The 25,692-nt window shown below is 41.8% G+C and overlaps 1 protein-coding gene across 7 annotated transcripts in view; it reads right to left on the reverse strand.

Annotated features, from left to right (window-relative positions):
- LOC120530167 (catenin delta-2) overlaps positions 1-25,692 on the reverse strand; it is a 1,616,252-nt gene that overhangs the window by 167,702 nt on the left and 1,422,858 nt on the right. For all 7 annotated transcript variants that reach the window (XM_039754393.1, XM_039754398.1, XM_039754395.1 and 4 more), the window contains one exon: positions 6,779-6,896. In XM_039754393.1, coding sequence (XP_039610327.1) covers positions 6,779-6,896 — 118 coding nt within the window. The remainder of the gene's footprint in view (positions 1-6,778; positions 6,897-25,692) is intronic.

Below are 25,692 nucleotides of genomic sequence, written 5' to 3' on the forward strand. Positions count from 1 at the left end.
AAATCTCCATTCGTGTTTTAACTCTGTATTCTGAATGCACTTTGGGCTCTGATTCTGTCTTATTCCCAGTTTTGACCTTAGCACGTATTTTGGTTTTCACATTTTCTGTTCATTTTCATTTTTTGACTTCTATTTCTCTTAGCTATAATATTATTTTTGTATACTTTTTCATGTGTTTTCCTACTTTTTGCTTGATGTTTAGAATAGGCAATGAGTCTGCAAATTGCCTTTGCCTCTGCTTGCTATTTGTCTGTGGTTCCTTCTGCCTTTGTTCAATGGTAATTTGAATGATGCATCAGAGGTGTTATCCATCAGAACCTGTCCAAGATATAACTACAGTCTGATACTTTTCAATATTATCTGTGTGTTTCTTGTGGCCACGATCTTTGAATTGTCTATTTGCATTTTTTTTTCTACCTGGTGGTGACACCAAACAAAATGGCAGTACAAAGTAATTACGTGGATATCTGAGCTTGACAGATAATAACTCTTTCTTTTAGTGAACACTTTTATTTTAGTTTTGTGGAATCTGAGCAGAGCACTGACAAACTGAGAACTAAGGGCAGGGGTGTCCAACTCCAGTCCTGGAGGGCCGCGGTGGCTGCAGGTTTTCATTCTTTTCATAATCAACGAGCAGTTTTCACTGCTAATTAACTCCTTTTTCCCTTCATTTTAATAGCCCTGTTTAAGGATTCAGTCGTCTGAATTGATTTGTTTCTTCATTAAATGGTAGACAAACAGAAATGAGATGTGAAACGAGCCGACAATGGAAAATCAAACTCCAGCCAATTTCACTGCAACCAGTTCCTTAATGAGAAGCCAATTCTCGCTGTTAATTAAAGCCGTTATTGAATATCAGGACTTGTTGCTGCTCTCATTCTGCCACAGCTGACTGTTGATTTTCTGTTTTTTCAGGATGTTTTGGTGACCTGAGCAGACCAACATGACCGAGACCTTCACCTTTCTTTATTTTCAGGTTAGCAGTCATATGGCAGCTTGTTTTGTGTCTCATTATTGTTTGGCTGCTCATTAAGGAAAAAAGAAACAACTAAGGGATCTGAGTGACGTCAATTAAAGCGAAGGCAAAACAAGTTAATCAGCAGCAAAAATGACTCACTAATTAAGAAAATTGTTAGAATGAAAACCTGCAGCCACTGTGGCCCACCAGGACCGGAGTTGGACACTCCTGACTAAAGGTGTTTAGAAATCTTTTAATCTTAACAGAAATGTCATATTTTACACTTTAATTCCAAACAAATTCACAGTCCTGTTGAGGCATTAGCTACAGAACTTTTTTCACCACTTTTGGACGTTACTTCTTTGATTAATGATCATTTGTCACATTCCTATTTATATTAACTTTTAATGTACTCTGCCCACTCCATTCACACTTAGCCTTTAATTATTCCACAGCTAAAAACACCTAGATAAAGAAGAAGGAGTGCACTTTAGCTTTGTCACTAAGACAAAATGTTGGCAGGTCAAAGAGTGAGATTCAGTATAAAAATGAGAAAGTATATTTCTCAGGAAGACAGTGGAAGACTTATAGGAATGTCTGGTTAGGGAGGACATGGCTCGCATAAAAGGAGGAGACCAACGAGGAAGGACAGAGTTGGGGTGAATTAGGGAGGTGAGTGGAAAAAGCCCAGCTGGTGACCAGAAGGGTAAGGTCTGCTACTGTTACTTCATCAAAAGTAATTCTTTCATATACTTATAATTTCTACATAATTTACTCATTTTCATTATTTAACAATTATACCCATGGAGCATGATTACTTAACCACATCTAGCAAGTACTATCCTATATACTCAAGTTTAAGTTCTCCCGCGGAAAAGCCAGGGCTTGATTTTACCGTTTAATTTCCAGTATTTTATAATGTCGGCCATATAAGTCGAATGCAGAAAACTCACGCTATTGGTCCAAGAGATTATGCTATGCCAGGGGTCCTCAATCCCAGTCCTGGAGAGCCGCAGTGGCTGCAGGTTTTTGTTCTGACCTGGTTGCTTAATTAGAAAGCAATTCTTGCCAATAAAGCACTAACAAGCTATGAAATTAAATTAACTTTGCTATGTCAGGTCATTCTCATATCCTAGATTTTATTTCCCTTTCTATCCTGCAAATGATTTGAAGGCTAAAACGGACGAGTAATTCTCAGTCCTTCACTTTTTTCTCTTCATTTTTCTTCCAAGTATTTAATTAAACCCAATAGTGCAGATAAATACACACAGGTGTAAATGTAAATAAGCTAAATGGAGTAATGCTGCTCTCTCTTGTCATTTACATGTTATTGATAATAAGGAGCAATTAAAATAGCTGTTTAAGACAAAATTAGATAGATAGATAGATAGATAGATAGATAGATAGATAGATAGATAGATAGATAGATAGATAGATAGATACTTTATTAATTCCAAGGGGAAATTCACATAATCCAGCAGCAGTATACTGATACAAAGAAACAATATTAAATTAAATAGTAATAAAAATGAAAAAAATTAAAATAAAATTAATGTTAGCATTTACTCCCCCGGGTGGAATTAAGGAGTCTCATAGTGTGGGGGAGGAACGATCTCCTCAGTCTGTCACTGAAGCTACTCCTCTGCCTGGAGATGATCCTGTTCAGTGGATGCAGTGGATTATTCATGATTGACAGGAGTTTGCTTAGCGCCCGTTGCTCTGCCACAGATGTTAAACTGTCCAACTTTAATCCTACAATAGAGCCTGCCTTCTTAACAAGTTTCTCCAGGCGTGAGGCGTCTTTCATCTTTATGCTGCCACCCCAGCACACCACAAGGGCTCAAAATCACTAAAGTGAAGCAGAAGTGTTACTTTAGCAATAAGTGCTTTTTATTAAGCAACTGGGTTGGAGCAAAAACCTGCAGCCACTGCGACTCTCCAGGACCGTCATTGAAGACCCCTGTGCTATGCTAATACCCACCTGAGAGAGTAACCGCGGAGCACACAGACTTTTTTTCTCTCTATATTGCCTGCGTGACCACACGGTAATACCCAAACTATTCCAAAGCGACGTTTTCACTGTTTTGTGTTTTTTGTATCTCACACCCTCATACACTTTTATCGTAAGAGCATCTCTTATCTATGGTGGAGCATTCAATCAGAAGAAAATATGAAGCTGGTTTTAAATTAAAAGTCGTTGAAGTGGAGAAAGAAACTGGTAACTGCATTGCTGCAACAAAATTTGACGTGTCTGAGAAACCGATGTGAGATTGGAGGAGGCAAGAAGATGTCAAAAAAATGTCTCACATTTTTGAACGGGCGTATAAGTTGGGGTCTGATTTTATGATCGATTTTTCGGGTTTCAAGACCCGACTTATATGCAAGTATATACGGTAATTTGTGCTTTTTTACACTAAGTAGAAAGGGATAAATGACACGTTTTATGAATTAAAAAAGAGATGGTGTTAATAGTGTGGCCAGATGCTTACTTTGAAAGGCTTCCTTTTTGCTTTGGTAAACTTTTTTGTTTGTCAAAGAGTACACGGATTGGCAGGCATTCTGGTTGGGCTGGACAGCTCCTTACCTAGCTGGAAAAATGTTATAATAGAGGGATGTAAGGAAACTGCCACCCAGAGCCATGTGCTCCCCTGATACTATGGTTCACCGACATAAAACACGATAGACATATACGCCCTGACAAAGCCGCTAACTGGTTTTCGACAAATGTGCGCCGACAAAATCGCGAGTGAGGTCAAGAGAGTGGGACGCCCTTGCTGCAATCCTTCCTACATATGCAGGGCGTGATCTTAAGGACTATCTGCATGCTGTGCTGATGGCATGCTACGTCTCATAATATTGACTTCTAAAATAAACATTATTATATATGCTTTAAACTAGTAATTCATATTTAATGAAACTTTCGCGATTTTGTCAGGGCGATTCTGTCGGCGCGTTTTAATCGCCGATATTTTGTCGGCGCGCATATGTCTATCGCGCAAATGACGGGCCGCAGATACTATAGGTGGCAGCATCCCACAGGTGAATCTCTTAAGTGCACACCTGCAGGGCTGCATCAGAGGTGTAGTCCCAATGGGCAGTTCTACTGGATTTCTTGGGAACCTCCAGGAGAAGCTGTGGGAAAGAGCAATCCTTGATTTAGAGAGGTTCTGCATGCCCCAAAACTGCTTCTTGGGGGTAATATGGTGACACCAGAAGTACGCACAGGTCTTTCATGAAGGAAGTTGTTCTGCCTCACCCAGATGAATTGGATTCAGGAGAGAGGATGAACAACACGTTGACTGGGAGTAGAGAAGGAATATGATAGAGTGAGAAAAATCAGCCTTCGTTGAGGTATTTCTTTTTAAATAAAGTCTTATTTGAACCTGAGACTTGTGTCCCTAAGGTTGTGTCTGGGGCTTGGGACGCTGTTATGCACCCTACAGGTCCCAGCATCTTGCTTGGCAAATCAGTACACAATGTACAATTACTTTCAGGTGCAAATTATAGCACAAACTAGGAACACTTACTTTCATCATTGTGGTGTCCAAATAAATAAAGAAACCATCATGATGATACAGCACAGTCACTGACGCACAGGGGCTCATGGCTTTGTGCTGTGGCAAACCTCGAAATGGCACTTTTCATGTAAAATATGGGTTGTCATGGGGTGCTAGGTTTCATAAATATCATTCCCACTGTTCTTAAATGCATTTGTGGAATCGTGCACTCCGTCTACCGATATGCAACAACAGATCTTGAATTTCAGTCATTTGGTATTTTTGATTTAGCAGCAAAGGCTTTGCCTACATACAAAGATGTTAGCCTGGTTTAAGGTTTCTGCCACTAATAGCTAATGGCTTCTTTATTTTGACATACAGATGAAACAACCAGTTAACCAGTCTTACATTACATGACCTCTATTCGTAGGGTATGTCGGACTTGCTGACTGCAGTTGCTGTTCCCATTGCTGGACCGTTTTAACAAGTGAAAATTGCTGGCTAAATTACATGACCGCATGCCGACTTTCCAGCATAGTTGTGCTCGCCCTTTTTTCTGACAGCCAGTAGTGTGCTGCCTGATGGAGTTGGTGCTGTAATCGCTGCTCTTTTTTTCCATTCTGTTGTGGTACATAAAACATGAGACATCAGACAGACGAGCTTCTCTAAAGCCCATGTATTCCTTATTCCACAAAAGCACATTATATGTGTTGTAATTATAGATGAACATTTATTGAGTGGTCATCTCTCATGAGCACAGAGTCTGCCCCTTACAACTAAACCAAAAATCAAACAGGTCTGTTTTTCTTTGAGCGAACCTGTTGAAGTGACTCACATTATGCGACTGGTTTCACAGGAGTGCAATGCCAACCGCCTCTGGCTCACTAAGATTATGTAAGTGAAGACTACGAATGAAAATGACTTGAACAGTTGAACAGTGTGCCATGGCCTTTAGCATGAAGTGCAGAACAAATCTACAGCCAAACATTAAAATGCTAACACTTTACAAGGGAGCTGATTTCTCGCTTAAACTGTAATTAATTAGCACAATTGTAGTGAACCTAACCTTTATTTTGGCAGACTTGTCGAGTAACTGATGTAACATCAGTCATCTCCAAGGATGATTGTGTGTGTAACCAGGGCCAGGAGACGAAAACACATGTCAAAATTTGTAATGAAGGACAAGTAGAAGATCGGAAACCAGCAGGCAACTTAAACCAAAGAACAAAGCAACAGCCTCCTGCTCCTCCTGAGGAGTTCACAAGTGCTACCAGGCCTGAGCTATAAGACAGGTAATCCCTCCAGCCTGCCCTCGGTCTTCTTCCAAGTCTTCCCAAAGACAGATATTTCTGGTACATTTCCTTAGGTAAGTGTCCTGAGGCATCCTCGATACATGTACAAAGCACTGCAACTAATTCATCTTGATAGGGGCCAGAAGCAGTTCTTCTGTAAAGTCCTCCCGTATCGTTGAGCTCCTCATCCTTGTGCAGCACCCCTCCAATAAATCCACATTTCAACTACGTTTTCTCAAAGTCTCATTGTTTTAATTACTACCCAGAGTTCATGAGCTTAGACTAGCAGGTAAATCAAAAACTCTGTTAGAGGACTTGGCTCCTGCTTTACCTCGCTGGTCTGAACCCCCTGCTTGGAGCCTCGGGTTAGTCGCACAAACACTTCTACCCTCAGTCACGAATAAGACCCACAGGTACTTTAACTCTTCTTTTTGTTTTGCCAACTTTATTCATATTTTCCTCTTAACCAATTTTGATTTTTAGATTTTTTTTTATTTATTTTCCTTCACAAGCAATCATGCCCTTTGCTGTCACACAAAAACAGCTGCCTTTTATGCCTGCCTCTTATTCTTGGCTTCTTGTTTCCGTCTCAAAGGACCGTAAATCACATTTTTTAAGCCCACACACAAATATTAAATATTCTGTTGTTTCCACACAGTGAATAATTTTACCATGAAAAAAATAGAGTAATATACACAGTTCTGTCAGTGCAGTCCTAGTGATTAGACTCAGAATAGGACCATTTATACTTGGCCTGTGACTATTTTGTTTTGTAGCTTAGACCTTACACTTATTTTTTGAAAATACAAAAATACAAAACAAATCCCTGATTTCATTTATTATATTTAAAGTATGATTAAAAATTCAATTTTGTGAAAAATATTTCTAGCAACCTTGAAAAAGCAACCAGCCTTGCAAATGTTTTTTTTTTTTTTAAACTTTCCAAAGTCACGCATTTGCTTTTGGTTTACAACTCTACTTTATTACCGTCTCATAATGAGAGATGAAGAAAAGGAAATACAAAGTCAAACCTTGCTATCAATCTCGCTGCTCCCAAGAGCGGACTGAATCACATAGAGCAACGCATCAGTGAGCCCATCGCACTCTCTCATCCGCCTGCGTGCCTCTTCTCCGGCAGAGCTGACGTTCCTGCAACACAACCAACAAAGGGGTCAGTGACTCTTGTGCCCTCATGATTTTTATTCTCAAAAAGAAAATACAATGCGCTTCTGAGTCGTGTATGTACCAAGCCTTGTCTTTGTGACAGATACACTGTGCCATAATAGACCTGAAACCAGGATCAATACATATTTTTACAACAGAGTAATTCGATCGAAGTATTTCAGAACACACTTTGAAGTTCTTTTCATGGTGTAGAGACTTGTGTATGTGGCAGGATGGTGGTGTGGTTAGGACACTGGACTTTCAACTGGCGTGCTGTGTGACTCTGCAACTCTGCTCTTCTCTACACAGGCTCATTAAAGCAATGATCAAAACACAGGAGTCGCTTTCTTCTTTGTCAGACTAGGTCAGTAGCAGTTGGGGGTAACCGTTTAGAATAGGGGCTACCCATAGTCTGTTACTACTGTGTAACAAGGCCTAAACAAAAACCTTGTTTGATCTGAATAAGCATTATAAAGCAGTAAAGCACCAAGAGCAATACATTAGATAGGCTATAGGATAGATAAGATAGATAGGCTATAGGATAGATAGGATAGATAGGTTATAGGACAGATAGGATAGATAGGCTATAGGATAGATAGGATAGATAAGATAGATAGGCTATAGGATAGATTAGATAGATTAGATAGATTAGATAGATAGATAGATAGATACTTTATTAATCCATATATTAATCAAATTCACATACTCCAGCAGCAGCATACTGATAAAAGACAATATTAAATTAAAGAGTGATTGAAATGCAGGTAAAACAGATGATAACTTTGTATAATGTTAACGTTAAAGGTGGAATTGAAGAGTCGCATACTGTGGCGGAGGAACTTTCTCCTCAGTCTGTCAGTAGAGCAGGACGGTAACAGCAGTCTGTCGCTGAAGCTGCTCCTCTGTCTGGAGATGATCCTGTTCAGTGGATGCAGTGGATTCTCCATGGTTGGCAGGAGCCTGCTCAGCGCCCGTCACTCTGCCAGGGATGTCAAACTGTCCAGCTCCATGCCTACAATAGAGCCTACCTTCCTCACCAGTTTGTCAAGGCGTGAGGCGTCCCTCTTCTTTATGCTGCCTCCCCAGCACATCACCATGTAGAAGAGGGCCCTTGCCATGTCTGATAGAACATCTGCAGCACGTTATTGCAGATGTTGAAGGACGCCAGCCTTCTAAGAAAGTATAGTCGGCTCTGTCCTCTCTTGCACAGAGCATCAGTATTGGCAGTCCAGTTCAATTTATCATCCAGCTGCACTCCCAGGTATTTATAGGTCTGTACCCTCTGCACAGTCACCTCTGATAATCACGGGGTCCGTGAAAGGTCCGGTCCTCCTAAAATCCTCCACCAGCTCCTTGGTTTTTCTGGTGTTCAGGTGTAGGTGGTTTGAGTCACACCATTTAACAAAGTCCTTGATTAGGTTCCTATACTCCTCCTCCTGCCCACTCCTGATGCAGCCCACGATAGCAGTGTCATCAGCGAACTTTTGCACGTGGCAGGACTCTGAGTTGTATTGGAAATCCGATGTATGTTGGCTGATTCTAAATTGGCCCTAGTGTGTGCTTGGTGTGTTTGTGTGTTTGTGTGTGTCCTGTGGTGGGTTGGTACCCTGCCCGGATTGGTTCCTGCCTTGTGCCCTGTGTTGGCTGGGATTGGCTCCAGTAGACCCCCGTGACCCTGTGTTTGGATTCAGCGGGTTGGGAAATGGATGGATGTATGTTGGCTGAACAGGACCGGAGAAAGTACAGTCCCCTGTGGTGCTCCTGTGTTGCTGACCACAATGTCAGACCTGCAGTTCCCAAGACGCACATACTGAGGTCTGTCTGTAAGATAGTCCACGATCCATGCCACCATGTATGAATCTACTCCCATCTCTGTCAGCTTGTCCTTAAGGAGCAGAGGTTGGATGGTGTTGAAGGCGCTAGAGAAGTCCAGAAACATAATTCTTACAGCATCACTGCCTCTGCGTCTATGAGTCATGTTCTGTTGTGTAACAAGGCCTTAACAAAGGGTTTTTATTCAAGGTTTAATGATAATAGATGAACTTATAGTTCTGACACCACTTATTACATACAGTGGATTCAGGAAGTATTAAGACCCCTTCACTTTCTGCACACTTATTGTATTGTATATTTAACTTTCCTATCAGTCTTCACTCGGTAACCCATAATGACAAAGTGAAAACATTACTTCAGAAAGGTTTGCAAATGTATTAAAAATCAAAAACTGCATTTTCTCATTCATATAAATGTTCAGACCTTTAATTCTGTGTTTTGCAGAAGCTCCTTTGGCAGTAATTACAGCTTTTTTGTGTTGTAGGGTTAATTTTAAATGGACACATTTGCCATTTTTGCACATCAGTCATCCTGTTTACTAAATAATCCAGTGAGAAGACAAGCAAAATGACACCTTTTATTCTCACTACATTCATAATGTTGTGGCGGACAGCCGGGACCCATGCTCGGCCGGGATGGCCTTTTGACACTTAGAGCCAGGGGAGCAGCCATGGGATCCATGCTACGTCCCCCGGAACACTTGGTGGCAGACCCCTGGGTTGCATCGGGGCCACAGGCATGGGACTTCGGAGCTCATCCCTGTTGGGTTTCGTGGCCACCGCCAGGGGAAGTTGCAAGGCTTCCTGAGCCCATGGGGGCGATAACACAGACACACCCAGAAGTGTAGACTAATTTAGGTTAATTACCACCTTAAGCACTTCCGGGTGGGCTATAAAAGGAGCCTGCGGCCACAACCCAGGGTGCCAGAGTCAGGGGGAAGGAGGAGGACAAAGCTACCTGGGAGGAGTGCAGGAAGAGTTTGGGTTTATTTGGTGTGCTTAGTGCGGGACTGTGTAGTGCCTGCGGGACACGGGGAAGATGTGCCCCACGGGTGAAGAAAATAAATCTTTGTGTTTTATTTTACGTGTGCCTCCGGTATCAGTCTGTGTCGGGTCGGTTCTGATATAGCACCTTTGACGATGTCTAACATGGTACAACACCCTAGTAATATACTCAATAGTCCATAATGACAAAGTGAAGACATGTTTTCAGGAACCTTTACAAATTAATTAAAATCAAAAATTGAAATATCTCTTTCACAGACCCTTAATTCAGTACTTTATAGAAGCCCCTTTGGCAGCAATTCCAGCTTTGCGTCTTCTTGGGTAAGTCTCGAAAAGCTTTGCGCACCTGGATTTGGTCAGTTGATCCCATTCTTCCTGGCAGACCCTCTCAGGCTCCATTAGATTGGATGAGAAGCGTCTGGAAATTGCCAACCTGGTCTCTCCACAGTTGTTCTGTGGGGTTTAAGTTTAGACTTTGGCTGGATCATTCAAGAACAGTTAGGGGATATGTTCTAAGTCCACCCCAGTGCTGTCTTGGCTATATCCAGGAACATGTGGAGTACCTCCAGGGGCCCTTACAGCACTTCCACTTCTCTCGGGAGTGCTGCCAGAAGAAGATCAGAGTGCACCATGGAGCACTGCCTGCCGGGTGCACTATAAAAGAGGCCGCCTCACTCCGGAGTTGGGAGGTGGAGGGCAGAGCTGGTGTGGAAGAGTGAAGGCAGTAAAAGAGAGATGAAGAAGAAGCAAAAAAGAGACTGAGCGATATTGGTGATTGGTGCACTGTGTACTAATAAGAAAGAAAATACAAGGGTGTATTGTGCACTTGTGTCCCTGTACCTGTCTGTGTCGGGTTTGGGGAGCTGTACAGTCTGCTATATTCCACAGTATATAACAACAAAGAAAAGGAGATGTTTGATGGTGCTAATAAATGTCTATAAGCGAGCTGTTTGAAAACAACAATTTACTTCTGGTACTGAAATTAGCTTAATACTGACACAATACTGCTTTAAAAATTAGGTTTATAGGTACACTGCATGACTCTCCCTAACAGTGTGGTAAGAGTATGGGATTTGAGGCTACATAATAAAGAGTATGACATGGAATAGGGTAACCTTAGGACCCTAATATGACAAAAAACAGGTCTCCAAGATCACAAACAGGTTAAAGTTGGACTTATAATAGATAGTTCAATGACTGTACTCCTAAATTCCAGGCCCTAAAATAATTGTTCAAGCACTAGTAAGGAGTTTACCTAAAATCAGAACACTGAAGAATGTTATTAAAATGAGCCTGGAAATTTTTATTTGATACTTAATAACATTGAGAAAACTTTAAAAGCAGTTCAAGAGTTTTGCTATTGTCCTCGTAGATTTGCATTCCTTTCTTTTGGCAGATTTTCATGCTTCTTTGACTAAACAATAGAAAAGCCAAAGTTGTCTTAATCCTGAAAGGAAATTATGGTAAACAGAAGCGCTTTACTCTCCTTGAGAATTTTAATTGTGGCTCTGTGCTATAAATACATTTATCTGTATTACTAAAGGGTGGTCTAATGGTACAGAGCACAAGGATGTTGCCTTACAGGATCTGAGTTCAGCCCCGGACTCGTTCACTGTGTGAACTTTGTAAGCGCTCCTCAACTCCGTATGTTTTCTAGGGTGCAGAACTTTCCTGCCACATCTTAAGCAATGCATTTTAGATTAAGTGGTGCGATGGACGGCTGACACACCCAGGACGCTAGTTGGCAACTTCCCTGCAGCTTAGAGGTGCCCCGGATTCCCGCAGGGCACCATGGGAGATGGAGTTCGGTTTCACAGCCCTGCTGGGTACCATGGGTGCCGCCGTGAAGCTGCAGGAAGACGCAGGGATTTTTGTTTCCCATATAGCTCGAAAGTACTCCCAAGTCACGGGGACGAAAGAACAGAAATACTTCAGGGATGAAGAAAATGTAATTCTCCATCTGACCCAGAAGTGCTAACAAGTCACGTGAACAGAGGAGGAGAAGCACTTCCGGGTCAAGGACTATATAAAGAACTGGTGGAGACCCAGCAGGGGAGCCAGAGTTGGGAGGGAGTGTGACAGAGCTGCTGGAAGGAGTGGAGGAGAATTATTGTATTATTGATTAGTGATTTATTGTGTATTGTGGTGGTGCTTGAAGGCGCATTATATCAAGGAGAAAAGAAATTCAAATATTTCCTGGGGCTTTTACCTGGTGTCTTGGACGCTTGTCTGTGGGGTTTGAGGAGAGACAGCACCCTCTAGTGTCACAGTGGCAATTCCAAATTGGACCTCTACGAGTGCATGTGTATGAGTGGGATTTAAGATCTACTGTAGTGCAGCCCATTTGGTCCTTGCCTTAAGCCTGGTGCTACTGGATAGTCCAGGTCTTTGAATTCCCAAAGACATTCATTAAAGTGACCATGCAAAATGCCTTCCACAGAAAGAGTGATTCTGAGGACTGCACTTAAGACTGAAGCCAATAACTATTACTTCACACAGAAAGCCACGATAATCTGGAATAAACAGCCAAGCCATATAGTTGAACTAGAAACCTTGAGAAATCTGAAAAAGGTATGTGGATGAGATATTGAGACAGCATAAGTATCATCATGGCAGTTGAAAGTTTCTAAAGCAGCTCGACTAAACCACAGTGTAGACCTGATCCGCCTGCTTTTTTTAACTTCCAACCAACCTTTCAAAAAGTGTGTTAAAATGGAGAAGGTGTTGCATGTGTTTTCAAGAAACTGCAATGAGCGTCAGTATCTAAAGGTTCAGAAACACCAGAGGCTTAAACCATAAATGAAGTCAAGACAAGGAGTCATTAACAAACACAAGAGATCGTGACCAAAGTCAAGACACTAAAACTGTGGACCAAGTCAAGAAGTGGAATGAGAGGATTAGTTAACCAGAAAACCAGTATAAGAGACGGCCGGTAGCCCAACCCGGCTGGAACACCAAAAAGATGGAAGAATGGGGGAAGATGCCTGCTTTAGGGCACTGCCTTGCCCAAAACACTAGATGGAAGCCTCCCTGGTTAATAGTGGTGCCCTGGATTCCTTGGAGTTTGAATATTTCAGCCTTGTTGGGTACCGTGGGTGCCGTCAGGGGGTGCTGTGGAAGAAACATAGGATAATGCTTGCAGAAAACGTGGGTGTAAGGGAGGCGTAGGACAAAGCTTGTGAGGAGGAGGAGTGGAGGTGACAGAAGAAGAAGAGACTGTGTGTCATATTGTTTGCTACTCGTATACTATACTGTACTGTGCTGTGAAGTGGGGAGTAACGGAAAGCGTATCCCCACTGAAGAATAAAACATGTGCTGTGTTGAACTTGTGTCTCAGCCTGTCCGTGTTGGGGTTTGGGGAGCAGTACGCCCCCTGGTGGTTCACATCAGACAGAAAGAGCACAAGAATATGGTTGTTCACGGTTTCAAACTATAACCTCACACAAAGAGTTTGACTGACGTGGCACATAGTGTCATCTGACAGGCAGCCCTTGGCAACAGTGCAGCACATCCTGGCCTCTTAGTTACAAAATGGCAGCATGAAGCATGTAGGTTCAGAAACACTATTATCAAAAACCAGAACAAAGTCAAAGCAGAAATTGCAAGGAGTTATTAACAAATGCATAAGTTTATGAAAAAAATCAAGATGCTAAAACCAAACAGAGAAGTGCAATACTAGAATTCATCGTCCAGAAAAGCAGACATTAAGAGCCCTCATGGACAAAGAGATTGATTGCCGCGCTGGGTTTTATAGGGAAGCAACTAGGGCCTCCTGGGAGGAAACCCTTGGCAAAAGTGCAGTGTGCCCTGGTAACTTACTAACAAAATACTGAAGCTACAGAATGGAGTGTGATGCACGGAGGTTCAAGAACACCATTATCAAAAACCACAGCCCTAAACCATCAACGATGCCAAAGCATGAATTTCTAGAATTCATTAATAAATGTGTAAGTTTATGACCAAAGTCAAGATGCTAAAACTGTGAACCACATCGAGAAGTGGAATAGTAGGATTCGTTACCCAGAAATCCAGACAGTAAAAGTCCAACACTAAGGCTGTGCACAGTTCCACGCCATTGACTTGAACAAAGAGATTGATTGCTGTGCTGGGTTTTATAGTGGAGCATTCATGATTTGTCACACAGTGCCTCCTGGGAAGCAGCCCTTGGCAACAGCGCAGCACAACCTGGTAACTTAATAACGAAACGCTGAAGCTAAAAAATGGTGGCGTGATATACTTAAATTCATAAACACCGTTGTTAAAAACTAGAGGCCTAAATTGTAAACAAACTCAAAACATGAATTGCAAGTAGTTGTTAACAAATGAAAAAGTTCATAACCAAAGTCGAGATGCTAAAACTGTGAAGCAGATCAAGAATTAGAATGCTGTGATTTTCTGTCCATAAATCCAGACATTAAGAGCATAAGATCATGGCAGTTCACAATTCCAATCCGTAATCTTGGACAAAGAGATTGATCGTTGAGCTGGGTTTTACAGTGGAACCTTCATGACATGGGAGGCAGTCCTTGGAAACAATGCAGCATGCTATGGTAACTTACTAACAAAATGCTGAAGCTATAAAATGGCAGCACAGTGCATGTAAGTTCAGGAACCATACCCGATCTAAAAAAATGAATTTCAAGTAGTCGTTAACAAATGAACAAGATGATGACAAAAGTCAAGATGCTAAAACTGCAAACCAGATTGGGAAGTGGAATGCTATGATTATTTAACCAGAAAAGCAGACAGTAAGAGCCCAAGTACAGAGTTTCGAAGTAGTAATCGTGGACAAAGAGCTGGACCGGTGCATGGCATTACTGTAGAGAACTCACTCAGTAACTACTGTTGTAATAGATATTACCATGTAGCTACTGATTAAGTGAATACACAGTAAGTTATGAAATAAGACTTAGTGTTGTATTTTTACACATACCGATACTTGAGATGTGCAGTAACCACTGGGAGTAATGTCGATTTACACTACAATTCCTTCACTTTGAGCTACATTTTTTTTGTATGAAAATGTGGCATATAAAAAATTAAATGTAATAACTGCAGTGTAATTACTGTAATAAACATGAGGAGGTGGTTGGGTTCTTGCATTGATAGCCACCTGAGTTGGGACCTGACTGATGAACAGTGTGAGGTTTTTTATGAAGGCTGGAGTGCCAATTCTGCCACTAACCCCCAAGTTTTCCTTGTAAGATGGAGGATCTCCTTGCAGGGCTAGGCGCAGGTTAACGTCATACCCAGGACGGAGCAATTACAGGTTACAGGCCTTGCAAAGGGGCCCAAAGGAGTGGAGTCACTTCTGGCATTTACGGAATTTGAACCAGCAAACTTCCGATTGGTGGTGCAGATCCCTAGCGTCAGAGCCACCACTCCACCCCATAATAAATAGCGGTTACTATTATCCCCATCTCCGTTTATAAAACCAAAATAGAATGTGATTAAAGTAATAAAAAGGACCATCTGAGTTGTTTGCTTTTCTTTTCTTTAAAATTGTCCAATTTTTCTCCGTTAGCAGGCATGAGCCATCTCTCATACACATAGGCTGCCAAGTTTTACTTTTTCCCTTAAGACTGCTGCAGGAGTAACACTTTAGATAATGAACTTTATACTGAATTGTTCTACAAAGTAAAGTAAGCAATCCTTTATTAACAGAGACTTAACAAAATGGGAAGATGTCACCTTGGCAATCAGTCTCTTGTCAGTCAAAGAGCATGTGGGTCTTAAAATAAAGTATAATATATCTTACCTGCAAATGTCATGATTAAGCCGGTGCTGCGTTTCAATAAGAGCAAAAACCCACTGTGCTCTTTGCAGAGAGACATATTTTCAATACTTATTGTATTAAATTAACATTTACTCAGATTAATGATTCTGGATGAATACATTTAGAGATATTAACCATTCATTTCACTTTAATATTAAATCTTTCTGACACTATAGTCTAATGGATATTTTTACTCTGATGACTGACTTTGGAATGCCACATGACACTTTATAGTCTGACGGCTCCCCTTTTGAGAGGGCCACCGCTGTGGGTTTGCATTGGTGAATAACGTTTTCGTTATTTGCCAGTTTATACCAGCTACCTTCTCAGACGACAGGTCAGGAATACCTCAGTCAAGCTTCACTCCATCACGCCTCTGTGCTGCAAGCCAGTAACTGACCGAAGAGGCGCTACTGTATATCCAACTTTTGTATTGTGTGGGGGCACATAAATAAAACGACATGTTTTTGCCAAAATAAAAAGGCAGTTTTGGGTTCTCCTAAAATAATCAGAGGACTTTACTGCACTCATATTACAATAAAGGCACCTAGCGAGGATGAAGCTGCTTTTGTTAACTGTGAGCAGTGACATTCCATTAACGCCCAAGTCAGATGTGATGCCAAGATGAGACTGACAAACGTCTTGGCTCGGTGGACTGGGTTAACCCGTCATTCATTTATTTTGAAGCAAACTAGCTTTGGCGGATGTGATGGTGCTGTACGTGGTGGCTGGATTGTTGGTAAGGTGCCAGGCTAAACCCTCACTTTTTCCTATGGCATGTACTATTCAGTGTACAAGCAATTACACCATTACATGTGCCAGGTGACAGTGGCTACCCATTCAGCAGCTGGTGCCTTATGTCCTTCCCTGACCCCAAGAATGCAGAGGAGAGGTGTTACAATGCCACGCCTGTTCCTTCGCTCTCAGTTGTGAACTGCAGCTTGATACTCTTAAATATAGGTGGCAGGGTCTCGATGTTTCTGTTGGGAGGCTGCTCTACCAGACAATGAAGTTCTGCAGCACGGTGATTGCATATGTATGAGGTGTATTAGCATGCTCCATATATGGATAGGTCAGGGTGGTGTTTGAGGCACCTTCACATACAGTGTCATGGACCCCGGCCGGGGTGCATTTTTGCTGGGGGGACCAGGGGAGGAAGAATGTTCAGGACAGTACTTCGCCCGGAACGCTAGATGGCAGCCCCCCCAGGTTGCAACAGTGCCTCGGACTCCTGCAGGGCCTCATGGAAGTTGCATACAGCCCTTTTGGGATCCAGGGGGTGCTACCAGGGGGTGATGCAGCTGCTCTTGAGCCCGTATGGGTGATTCTTTAATCGTAAGTACGTCATCAAGCACCTGGAGTACCTCTGGGTAATGTATAAAAGGAGCCAGTAGACAGTACTCGGGGAGCCAGAGTCGGGAGGAGAATGTCGAAGCTTGCCGAGGAGGAGTGGAGGAGAAAAGAGAGAAAGAAGAAGAGAATATTATGTGGTATTGTGCTTTTGAAACTGTGTTGTGTACTTGTGGGAACAGGGAAGACGTTACCCATAAGTGAAGAAACAAAATAAAACCTGTGTGTTTTTTATAAGTGTGCCTCTTGTGTCTGTCTGTGTCGGATTGGGTGGCTGGCACCCCCCTATTGGAGCCACAGCACACATTTACAAGATGATTGTGATTTATAAGCAGTAAATTCCATAGAAATGTGTGTACGGCAGGTTTTATAAATCTGATTTTTTTTTTTTGCCATATATATTTTCCTGTTTTTCACACTTGAATCATTTGATGTCTTAACTTTACAAAAAGCTACCTAAAATGAGAACTGTCATGCATATTTATTATGTTTCTGAAATCCTAACGGTTGTAGTTGTATGAAACGTCAAGGCACAGGCAAGCTGACCAAGGCATGGGAAATGTGAATGCTCTGGATTCAGAGATCTGTTCATTAGAATCAAACAAATCAAAAAGTGATTTACAAAGGTAGAATGCCAATTGAAGGATGCTTGAAGGAAACAAATAATAATTAGGGCCGCGGTGGACTGAGAACATGCTGGCAGACTGAGAGATATACAAAGCCTGCGCAGGTCTCCTTCTGTTTAGCCCAGGGTGTCTCCCAAAAGCACTGAACGACTTCAAAGGCTCTTAAGGAGACACAGGGGTTCATCCCAAAGGTGTATTTGTATTGATGAATTTAAGTATGCCTTTTTATCATTGAGTGACAGTAATGTTCTTAACCGTGCCATATGCTATTAGGGTTAATGTGCTGGCCTGAAATCCAGGACATTCTGTTGCAATAATGGTACATTTATCCTGCAGTTAGAAGAATCAATGAAGCCTGGACATGGTGCTAAGTACATCACTTCATGGTGCGCTGCCAGCTAAGGAAAGTAGCATCTTCTCTTCACTACCTCAGAATATCCAAGATGTAGGTCAGACTTGGTAACGAAGGAGCTAAAGTGCTTTAATGCAGTGTGCCTAGCATGAAGTACACAGAATTACATTCAGCATCCCTTGCAGCAGCGTTTCTCAACCTTTAAGTATTTGTGACCCGAATTTTCATGACAGTTTTAATCGCGCCCCCCCTAACGTTTTTTTGAATGGAGCCCACTAATACCAATTTCTTCTTTTTTAATTAATGGTATATCACAGATGCTTATTTTATTATACCTACTTAACTTTTATCGACATTTATCTAACTCTGTATTTTTTTTTCTAGTACCAGAATGTAGTTTAAGTTAATTTGTTTTGGTTTCAATAGATGTATTTTTCATATTTTTGATTCTTGTTTTCTTTTTTTCACATCTCCGTGCCCCCCTTTTTGTTACTTCACGCCCCCCTAGGGTGGCCCACCGCACAGGATGAGAACCACTGCCTTGCAGGATTTATCCGGGCTACTGTTATATCTACAGAAGGAGCCTGTTACAACACCTGCTCTTATGGCCGCAAATGGTCAAGTGCAAAGAATATGCAGAGTTTCACGGATTGATTTTGTTGCAAACCAGAGTACTTGCTATGGTATCTTCGCTTGTCTGATGGAGTTGTGTTCTGTCATAATGTTTCCCACATTACTGTGCTTTGCTGTATGCAGAAGTAAACTCAGGAAACTTGTTTACAGTTAAAGACTTTTGTCTGGTGTATTTGTGGGTACAGTAACTAAATATGTACTAAATATACTAATGTATACTATATACTAATACTAGGGGGTTCCACCCCTGCTCGCTTCTCTCGCCAACCCTGCCAGCCACTTTGCGTCTCTGAAGAGGGGGGCTGAACGCACCCCAAGGAGATGTGGTCGTTTCTCTAAAACCCCCTCTTACAGTAAATGGTGATACAATCGGAAACAAAGTTTTTTTTACATCCTCTTTGCTCGATCAGCTGCTGCGGCCATGTCGCATGATCTGCATCTTGTGTAGCACTTCGAACATTTTAAAGCCTGTACAGCAGCTGTCCTACTCTTTGTCTTTTATTTCTGGCCCCGGGCCTGGTTAAATCTCTTGGCACAAAGTCTCATCTCACGGGACGTGTGTTTGATGATATTTTTTAGCTTACAATTTAAAAACAGAATAAGAATCTGAAAATCTAACAACATCACATTAAAGGTCGATAAATTCTGAAAAGAATGATACAAAACATATATATGTAGGTTAAAAAATAAAGTGTGACAAAAAACGTGACACAAAAACGTTACATAAAATTGTTGCACTTTTAGGCTTAGGATTTTATATATAGAGAGTAGATATACTACTAGCTGTCCCCCGCGGCTCCAACCGTGTAGTAGTGAAACAGGACAAACTTTAAAAATCAATAAACAGACGCTTACCGCTAGCTAAGTGGAGGCAAGGTATGCTGCAAAACATAGCGAGAGGTAGACTGACTGGAACGGAGGCTGGCGCATGAGTGAGGAGGGACCCCCTCGGCTTCCTAATCCTGACGTCACACTTCCCCCTCCCCTTGGCCCACAGCCGCTTTCTCAGATTCACGCAAATTAATTGCTCCTGCAAGTGAACTATGATACTTGACAGAAGAGAAGTCTAAAAATCAACTGGAATGTTCAAGCAAATTGTAGAAAAAAAATGCAATCTAAATCCGTTAAGAAGTTCTCGTGAAAAGGGTACAGACAGACAGACAGACACTGGATTTTATATACAGTATATAGAGATATACTAAATATACTAATTTAACCGAAGATTTCTTTTATCCTAATATCCGCAAGTAAGGTTGTGCAGTGGTTTAGAGGTTAGCGCAAATACAGCACAGCTCCAGGAGAATGGATGTAAATCTGGTCCTTTCTACGCACTACCCATGGATTCAGAAAGTATTCAAACCCCTTCGTTATCTACACACTTTACTATGTTGTAAATTTAATTTTGAAACGGAAAAATTTGCCATTTTTGCAAATCAATCTACACTCAATCACCAACAATGACAAAGTGAAAACATGCCTTTAAAAAAGTTTGCAAATGTATAAAATGGTCAAGCCTCCTTCATAATAGTATTCAGACCCTTTAATGCAGGTCCACATTGTGCTCAGGTGTATCCTGTTTGCTTTCATTCTTCTTGAGATGTGTCTAGAACTTGATGGGAGTCCATCTGTGGAAAACTGAGTTGATTGGACATCATTTAGAGAGGCACACACCACACTTGTGGATAGAAGGTCCTACAATTCACACAGGACAAAAACTAAGTCATGAGCTCCACCTCGATAAAACTATGTTGAGGCATACGCTTATTAGAACAGCTTCCATTGTTTATGGTGTGGATTCCACAAGATTTCAGAAACATTCCTTTGAGATTGTGGTCCATTTTGACATCATTGCATCATTCAGTTTCTTCTGATGTATAATCCACACATTCATGCAGTGAATTCCCGTTCTACCACATCCCAGAGGTGTTCTATTGGGTTCAGATCCGGTGACTAGGAAGGTCACTGAAGAACATGAAACTCATTGTCATGTTCATGAAACCAGTTTGAGATGATCTTTGCTTTGTGACATGGTGCGTTATCATGCTGGAAGTGGACATCAGAAGACAAGTTAGTTGTGGCCATGAAGGGATGCACATGTTCAGTAACAATACTCAAATTGACCATGGCATTTAGACGACTGATTGATTGATATTAACGAACACAAAGTTTAGCAAGAAAACATTCCCTTCAAACACACAAACAACCAGCCTGGACTCTTGACACAAGGTAGGTTGGGTGAATGGATTCATGTTGTCAGCGGCAAATTCTGACCTTTCCATATGTGTACCTCAGCGGAAATCGAGATTCATCAGACCATTCTACATTTTTCTGATCTTCAGCTGTCCATTTTTGGAGAGTCTGTGCCTGCTGCAGCCTCAATTTCCTCTTAGTTAACAGGAGTGAAACCTGACATGGTCTTCTGCTGTTGTGACCCATCCACCATAAAGTTCAATGTTTTGTGCATTTGTGATACTTTTCTGCTCAGCCCTGTAGTACAGAATGGTTATCTGAGTTACCATGGCCTTTCTGTCAGCTTGAACCAGACTGGCCATTCTCTTTCGACCTCTCTCATCGCCAAAGCATTTCTCTCCGCAGAACTATGGCTCACTTTTCAAATTAATGTCAAGTGGCTTTACTGTCATACCATCCCTAGACAGTACTGCAGCATACAGTGGACGGCTGTGCACCGTACCGTGTATATAAATACAGAACAAGTGCAGGACAAGTAATGAAACATACTATATGGTAAATACAGTAGATAAATGGATAAGTATAATAATAGGTGAATGAACAGAGCATTTGAAACAGATAGTAATAAATAAATAATAACACCAACTACTGGTAACAGTAAAAGTACAGTAGTAGCAAACATAAGGTTTTAAAGCTATGTTGGATAATAGACAAGATCCCAGTTCGAGTGGGTTGAACATGTGTTCGGCTTGAGCATCACTATGCTCGGAGCATGACGCTACTCGAACGAGCACCACATGTGCTCGTGCGCCATGCTCGAGTCTCCGCCCCACACGTTTCGTGGGTTGGAGACAGCCAATCAAGGGGCAGGTAAGTACTGCCCTCACTGTAATGCCAGTAGCCATGTCAGGTGCTGGCATTACAGTGATTGGCTGGCCAGAACACATCATCGGGTAATAAACAGCATGCACTCGCATATAATATTTTAGAGCATCAGCTCACCTGCAGGCACTCCCATATCATGTTTTAGAGCAGTGAAAGGCAACCTTTTTTTGAGTTGCGGCGCACTAAGTCCAAAAATTTTCTTTCACGGCGCACCTGAGGGACTGCCCATAAATAAAGTCATGACGACACAATCTATGGTCAATCGCCAATAAGAACAGTTAATTTTACAAGTTTGAAAGACATTTTATTAATAAAGAAATCAAAGGATAAATCTTAAATTTAATTAATGTGAACGTTGAGATTGTTTTTCAGCACATATGAGATTGATGCGAGGATCAATTTTCGAAAGACAGACGCGTGTTTCCTTGTCGATCATTTGAAGTCTCTTGCATTTCTTAGACTTCATTTCCGTAAGTGTTACGTCATCTGTTTTTCCAACATAAATTTTTTTTTTAAACATTATCTTTTTAATCAACCAAAAGTTCAAAAACACCAGCAATTTTAAATATTTTACAAAAGTTTTCGCGGCGCCTCTAGAAAATTCCACGGCGCATGCGCACCGGTTGCCCGACAATGTTTTAGAGCATCAGCTCACCTGCAGGCACTGGCATATAATGTTTTAGAGCGTAATTTTTCCTGTAAAATTGATTTTTTGCGGGGGTTTCGGGCGTGTTTTTGTCAGTCTGTAAAAGTGGCGCACAACTCGGACAAACTGGTTCCCAGCAGCGACTTGGGAGTCCAAGATGCATCCAGACATCGTCCCCATGCTGTTCCCGGTCCATTTAGGTGGTGTTTCTGTCACTTTCTGACCTTTTCCAATGGACCAGGCACCCTCCCCTCTTCAGAGCAGGGGGTGCCTGGTTGTCTCCCATTGACTTACATTATACTCGGGTGCTCAGTAGAGCACACGAACATTACGATGTGTTCGGACCAAGCACCCGAACACTTTGGTGCTCGCTCATCACTAGTTATGGGTGTGTTGACTCATGGGATAAAAGTGCAGTCCTCCGGGGGGAGACTTTTTGCTGATGGCCTTGTGTTGTGTAGCATCAGAAAAGAGAAAGTGGAGAGGAAGATGGAAAAATGGATAAGCGCTTTGGATGATAGAGGGTTGAAGATAAATAGGAAGAAGACAGAACATACGAGGTTTAATGATGGTCAGGATTCAGACGTTAGCCTGCACTGAGAGGTATTGAAAAGAGTTTAATGAACTTAAATATCTAGGATCAGTGGTAACCCAAGATGGAAAATTAGATGCAGAGATAACCAAAAAGTACAGTGTGGATTGAGTAATTGGAAGAAGGAATTGTGGGATCAGAAAATTAAGGTGAAGGCCAAACGTAAGGTTTTGAAGACAGTGGTAAGAACAGCAATGATGTATGGAGCCAAGAGATGAGCAGTAAAGGGAGCGCAGGAGAAGAAGTAAGATGTGGCAGAAATCAGCATCTTGAGATGAATGTGTGGAGTTTAAAAAAGGACAGAATAAGAGATGAGACAATCAGAGGTACAACAAAAGAGGGAGAGATATGTATTAAAGTACAGGAAAGTACGTTGAAGTGGTATGGACATGTGATGAGGACAGTGAATATGTGGGCAAAAGAGTGATGGTAATGGAAGTACAGGGAAAGAGAAAGCAAGGGAGGTCAAAGTGGAGAAGGGTGGATAAAGTAAAAGAAGATTTGAAGGCAAAAGGGCTTGACAGAGGAGGAAGTGCAGGACTGAGCTGTTTGGAGAAGGCTGATCAAGCACAACAACACCTACATACAAGTGGGAAAAGATAATGAGGGAAAAGAACAAGAAGAAGTAGCAAAGGTAACAAAGGGACTGTGTATAAATAAGATACTAGGAGCAGGTCTGAGGGTCGGGAGGGCAGCACAGAGTTCATCGTCCAGACAGCCAAGGGATAGAAGCTGTGGCAGAACCTGGCAGAACTTGTTTTGATGCTGCAGAACCTTCTGCCAGATGGAAGTGAGGCAAAGAGACCATGGGAAGGGTGGAGGCTGTCCTCCACAATGCTGTAAGTTTTACGGGTGGAACACTATCACGATGCCTTTAATGGAGGGCAGAGAGGTCTCAATGATCTTTCCTGCTGTGTGCCTTATTCGGACAGAGACACTGCAGCTCCCAAACCAGACGCTGATGAAGCTCGTTAGAACATTCTTGATGAAGAATCTAGTGAGTTTGTAGAGAGTGTTGTGCATGAAATCCTCAGACCAGCCCACCTGGCACTAATAACCATGCCACGATTAACATCACTGAGATGGCATATTTTTTCCTTATTCTTGTGTCTGAAATGAACATTAACTGAGGTTCCTGATCCGTATCTGCACGACTGCTTCCACATGAATGGCCGATGAGAGAACTGCATGGATAAGCAGGAGTACAGGTGTTTCTAGTAATTTGCTCAGGAAGTGTAACTTTTAATGCTCAAATTAGTAAATTAGGAATCCGGGAAATTTTCACATTCTCCAAATTTTCTTCAAATGCCGTGCTAAATTCCATTTCTAGATATCCTTTGTTATATTGTTTGCCACTCAATCCCTTCAGTTTGAACACATTCATTTGAAAGGCATCAAGGATGCATCGTGAAACAAAATTGGTGAAAGAGGCAGAAACCACAACCTGTCGGTAATTTTTATCTAAACACAGTGTTGCTGGCTTGGTCATTTGAAAATCTGTCTCATTCTGACACAAGACATGACGTTACGAGACAGTTTTGAAAGACCACACCAATTGCGTTCAGGACTAAAAGGAATGGTGGCAATATTCAAATGATTACAGACGTCTCCTTGATCATGAGGTGCCACCTGCCAGTAAACTCAATCGCCTCCCATCTGACAGCTGTATAAATTCGAGACAGGGAGATTGTCACTTGCAGAAAACGTTTCTGTTCTTCGTGTCTTGGCTGCTCTGTGCTCTGGGAGGAAAGCTGTCATAGAAGATGAAATACAATCTTGAGCGCTACAGTGCAGGCCCGCTTTGAGTCAGAGGGTACGTTTCTTACCACCCGCACAAGGTAGAAACTAAAACCTTGCTCTGGTGTATTTACCATAAAAAGAAATTCAGCAAATGTCTTTGAAATGATGAACTTCCAACTTGTTTAATATGCGCAGGAAAGCCGAGTCATAATTCAGCTTGGGGGCATCTGCCATTTTTATTTAATGCCACGATTATTTTTTTGTGCTGCAATTTGGATTGATTTTGGATGAGGGACATGAATGCTGAATTCCCTGCTTTATTAAATTCCCAGGCAGAGGGTTGCGTAGTGTGTGTGTTTTTTTGTTTTTTTTTTTGGAATAGGTTCAGCTGCTGTTAGTTATGGCAGACTCCATGGATAGAAAAAAAAAAAAGACCCAAAGACGCGTTGGGCTCAGCAGGCTAACTCGTCACTTTCACGGATCATTAGAAAAAGTTTATTAAATGCTAGCTGCCCAGAAGAGTGCCAATACTGTCTTGTTACAGATTATTCTGCACTACTGCTGTGTGTGTCTCGGTAGGCCATCTTGATTCTCCTTTGTCATGATAACCATGGCCAAAAGAAACTTGAGCACAATCTGCTCTGCCCAACAGGTGGTCTGGCAGGAACTGCTCTTTCTTTCTTTGATAATAAAAAAAAATCTAGTTGAAAAGATTTTCCCTTTAAATCCTACATTTTTGCCTTTCTGCCAAACTACCAATTATAGGAACTCAAGTTATAAGAAAGTTATTAGAAATTAAAAATTGAATATTCAGAGTAGGCAGTGTGGCGTTGTGCATGAGTCTCTATTCCTTAGACCTCAAGGCTGGCTGGCTCAGCTCATATCTGTGACTCACTTTGTACCTCAATTCAAAAATGTAATAACTGAACTATCGATCTGGAACAACATGGTGCCACTGCTGCTTTATAGCTCATGGGGTTCATATCTTGCTAATGTGTAATTTGTCTGTTCTCTCCATGTATACAGATTTTCCTCAGACACCCCAAGAGCATGCATGGCGGAGGACTCCTCTGCTGGCTCAGTTCAGGTATGCAGTACCCCGCTGAGGTGACAGGGGGAGCTACTGCTAACTTTGCTTTCTTTTTTTTTTAATT

Source organism: Polypterus senegalus, chromosome 5, assembly GCF_016835505.1.
Source record: "Polypterus senegalus isolate Bchr_013 chromosome 5, ASM1683550v1, whole genome shotgun sequence".
Classification (NCBI taxonomy): Eukaryota; Metazoa; Chordata; class Cladistia; order Polypteriformes; family Polypteridae; genus Polypterus; species Polypterus senegalus.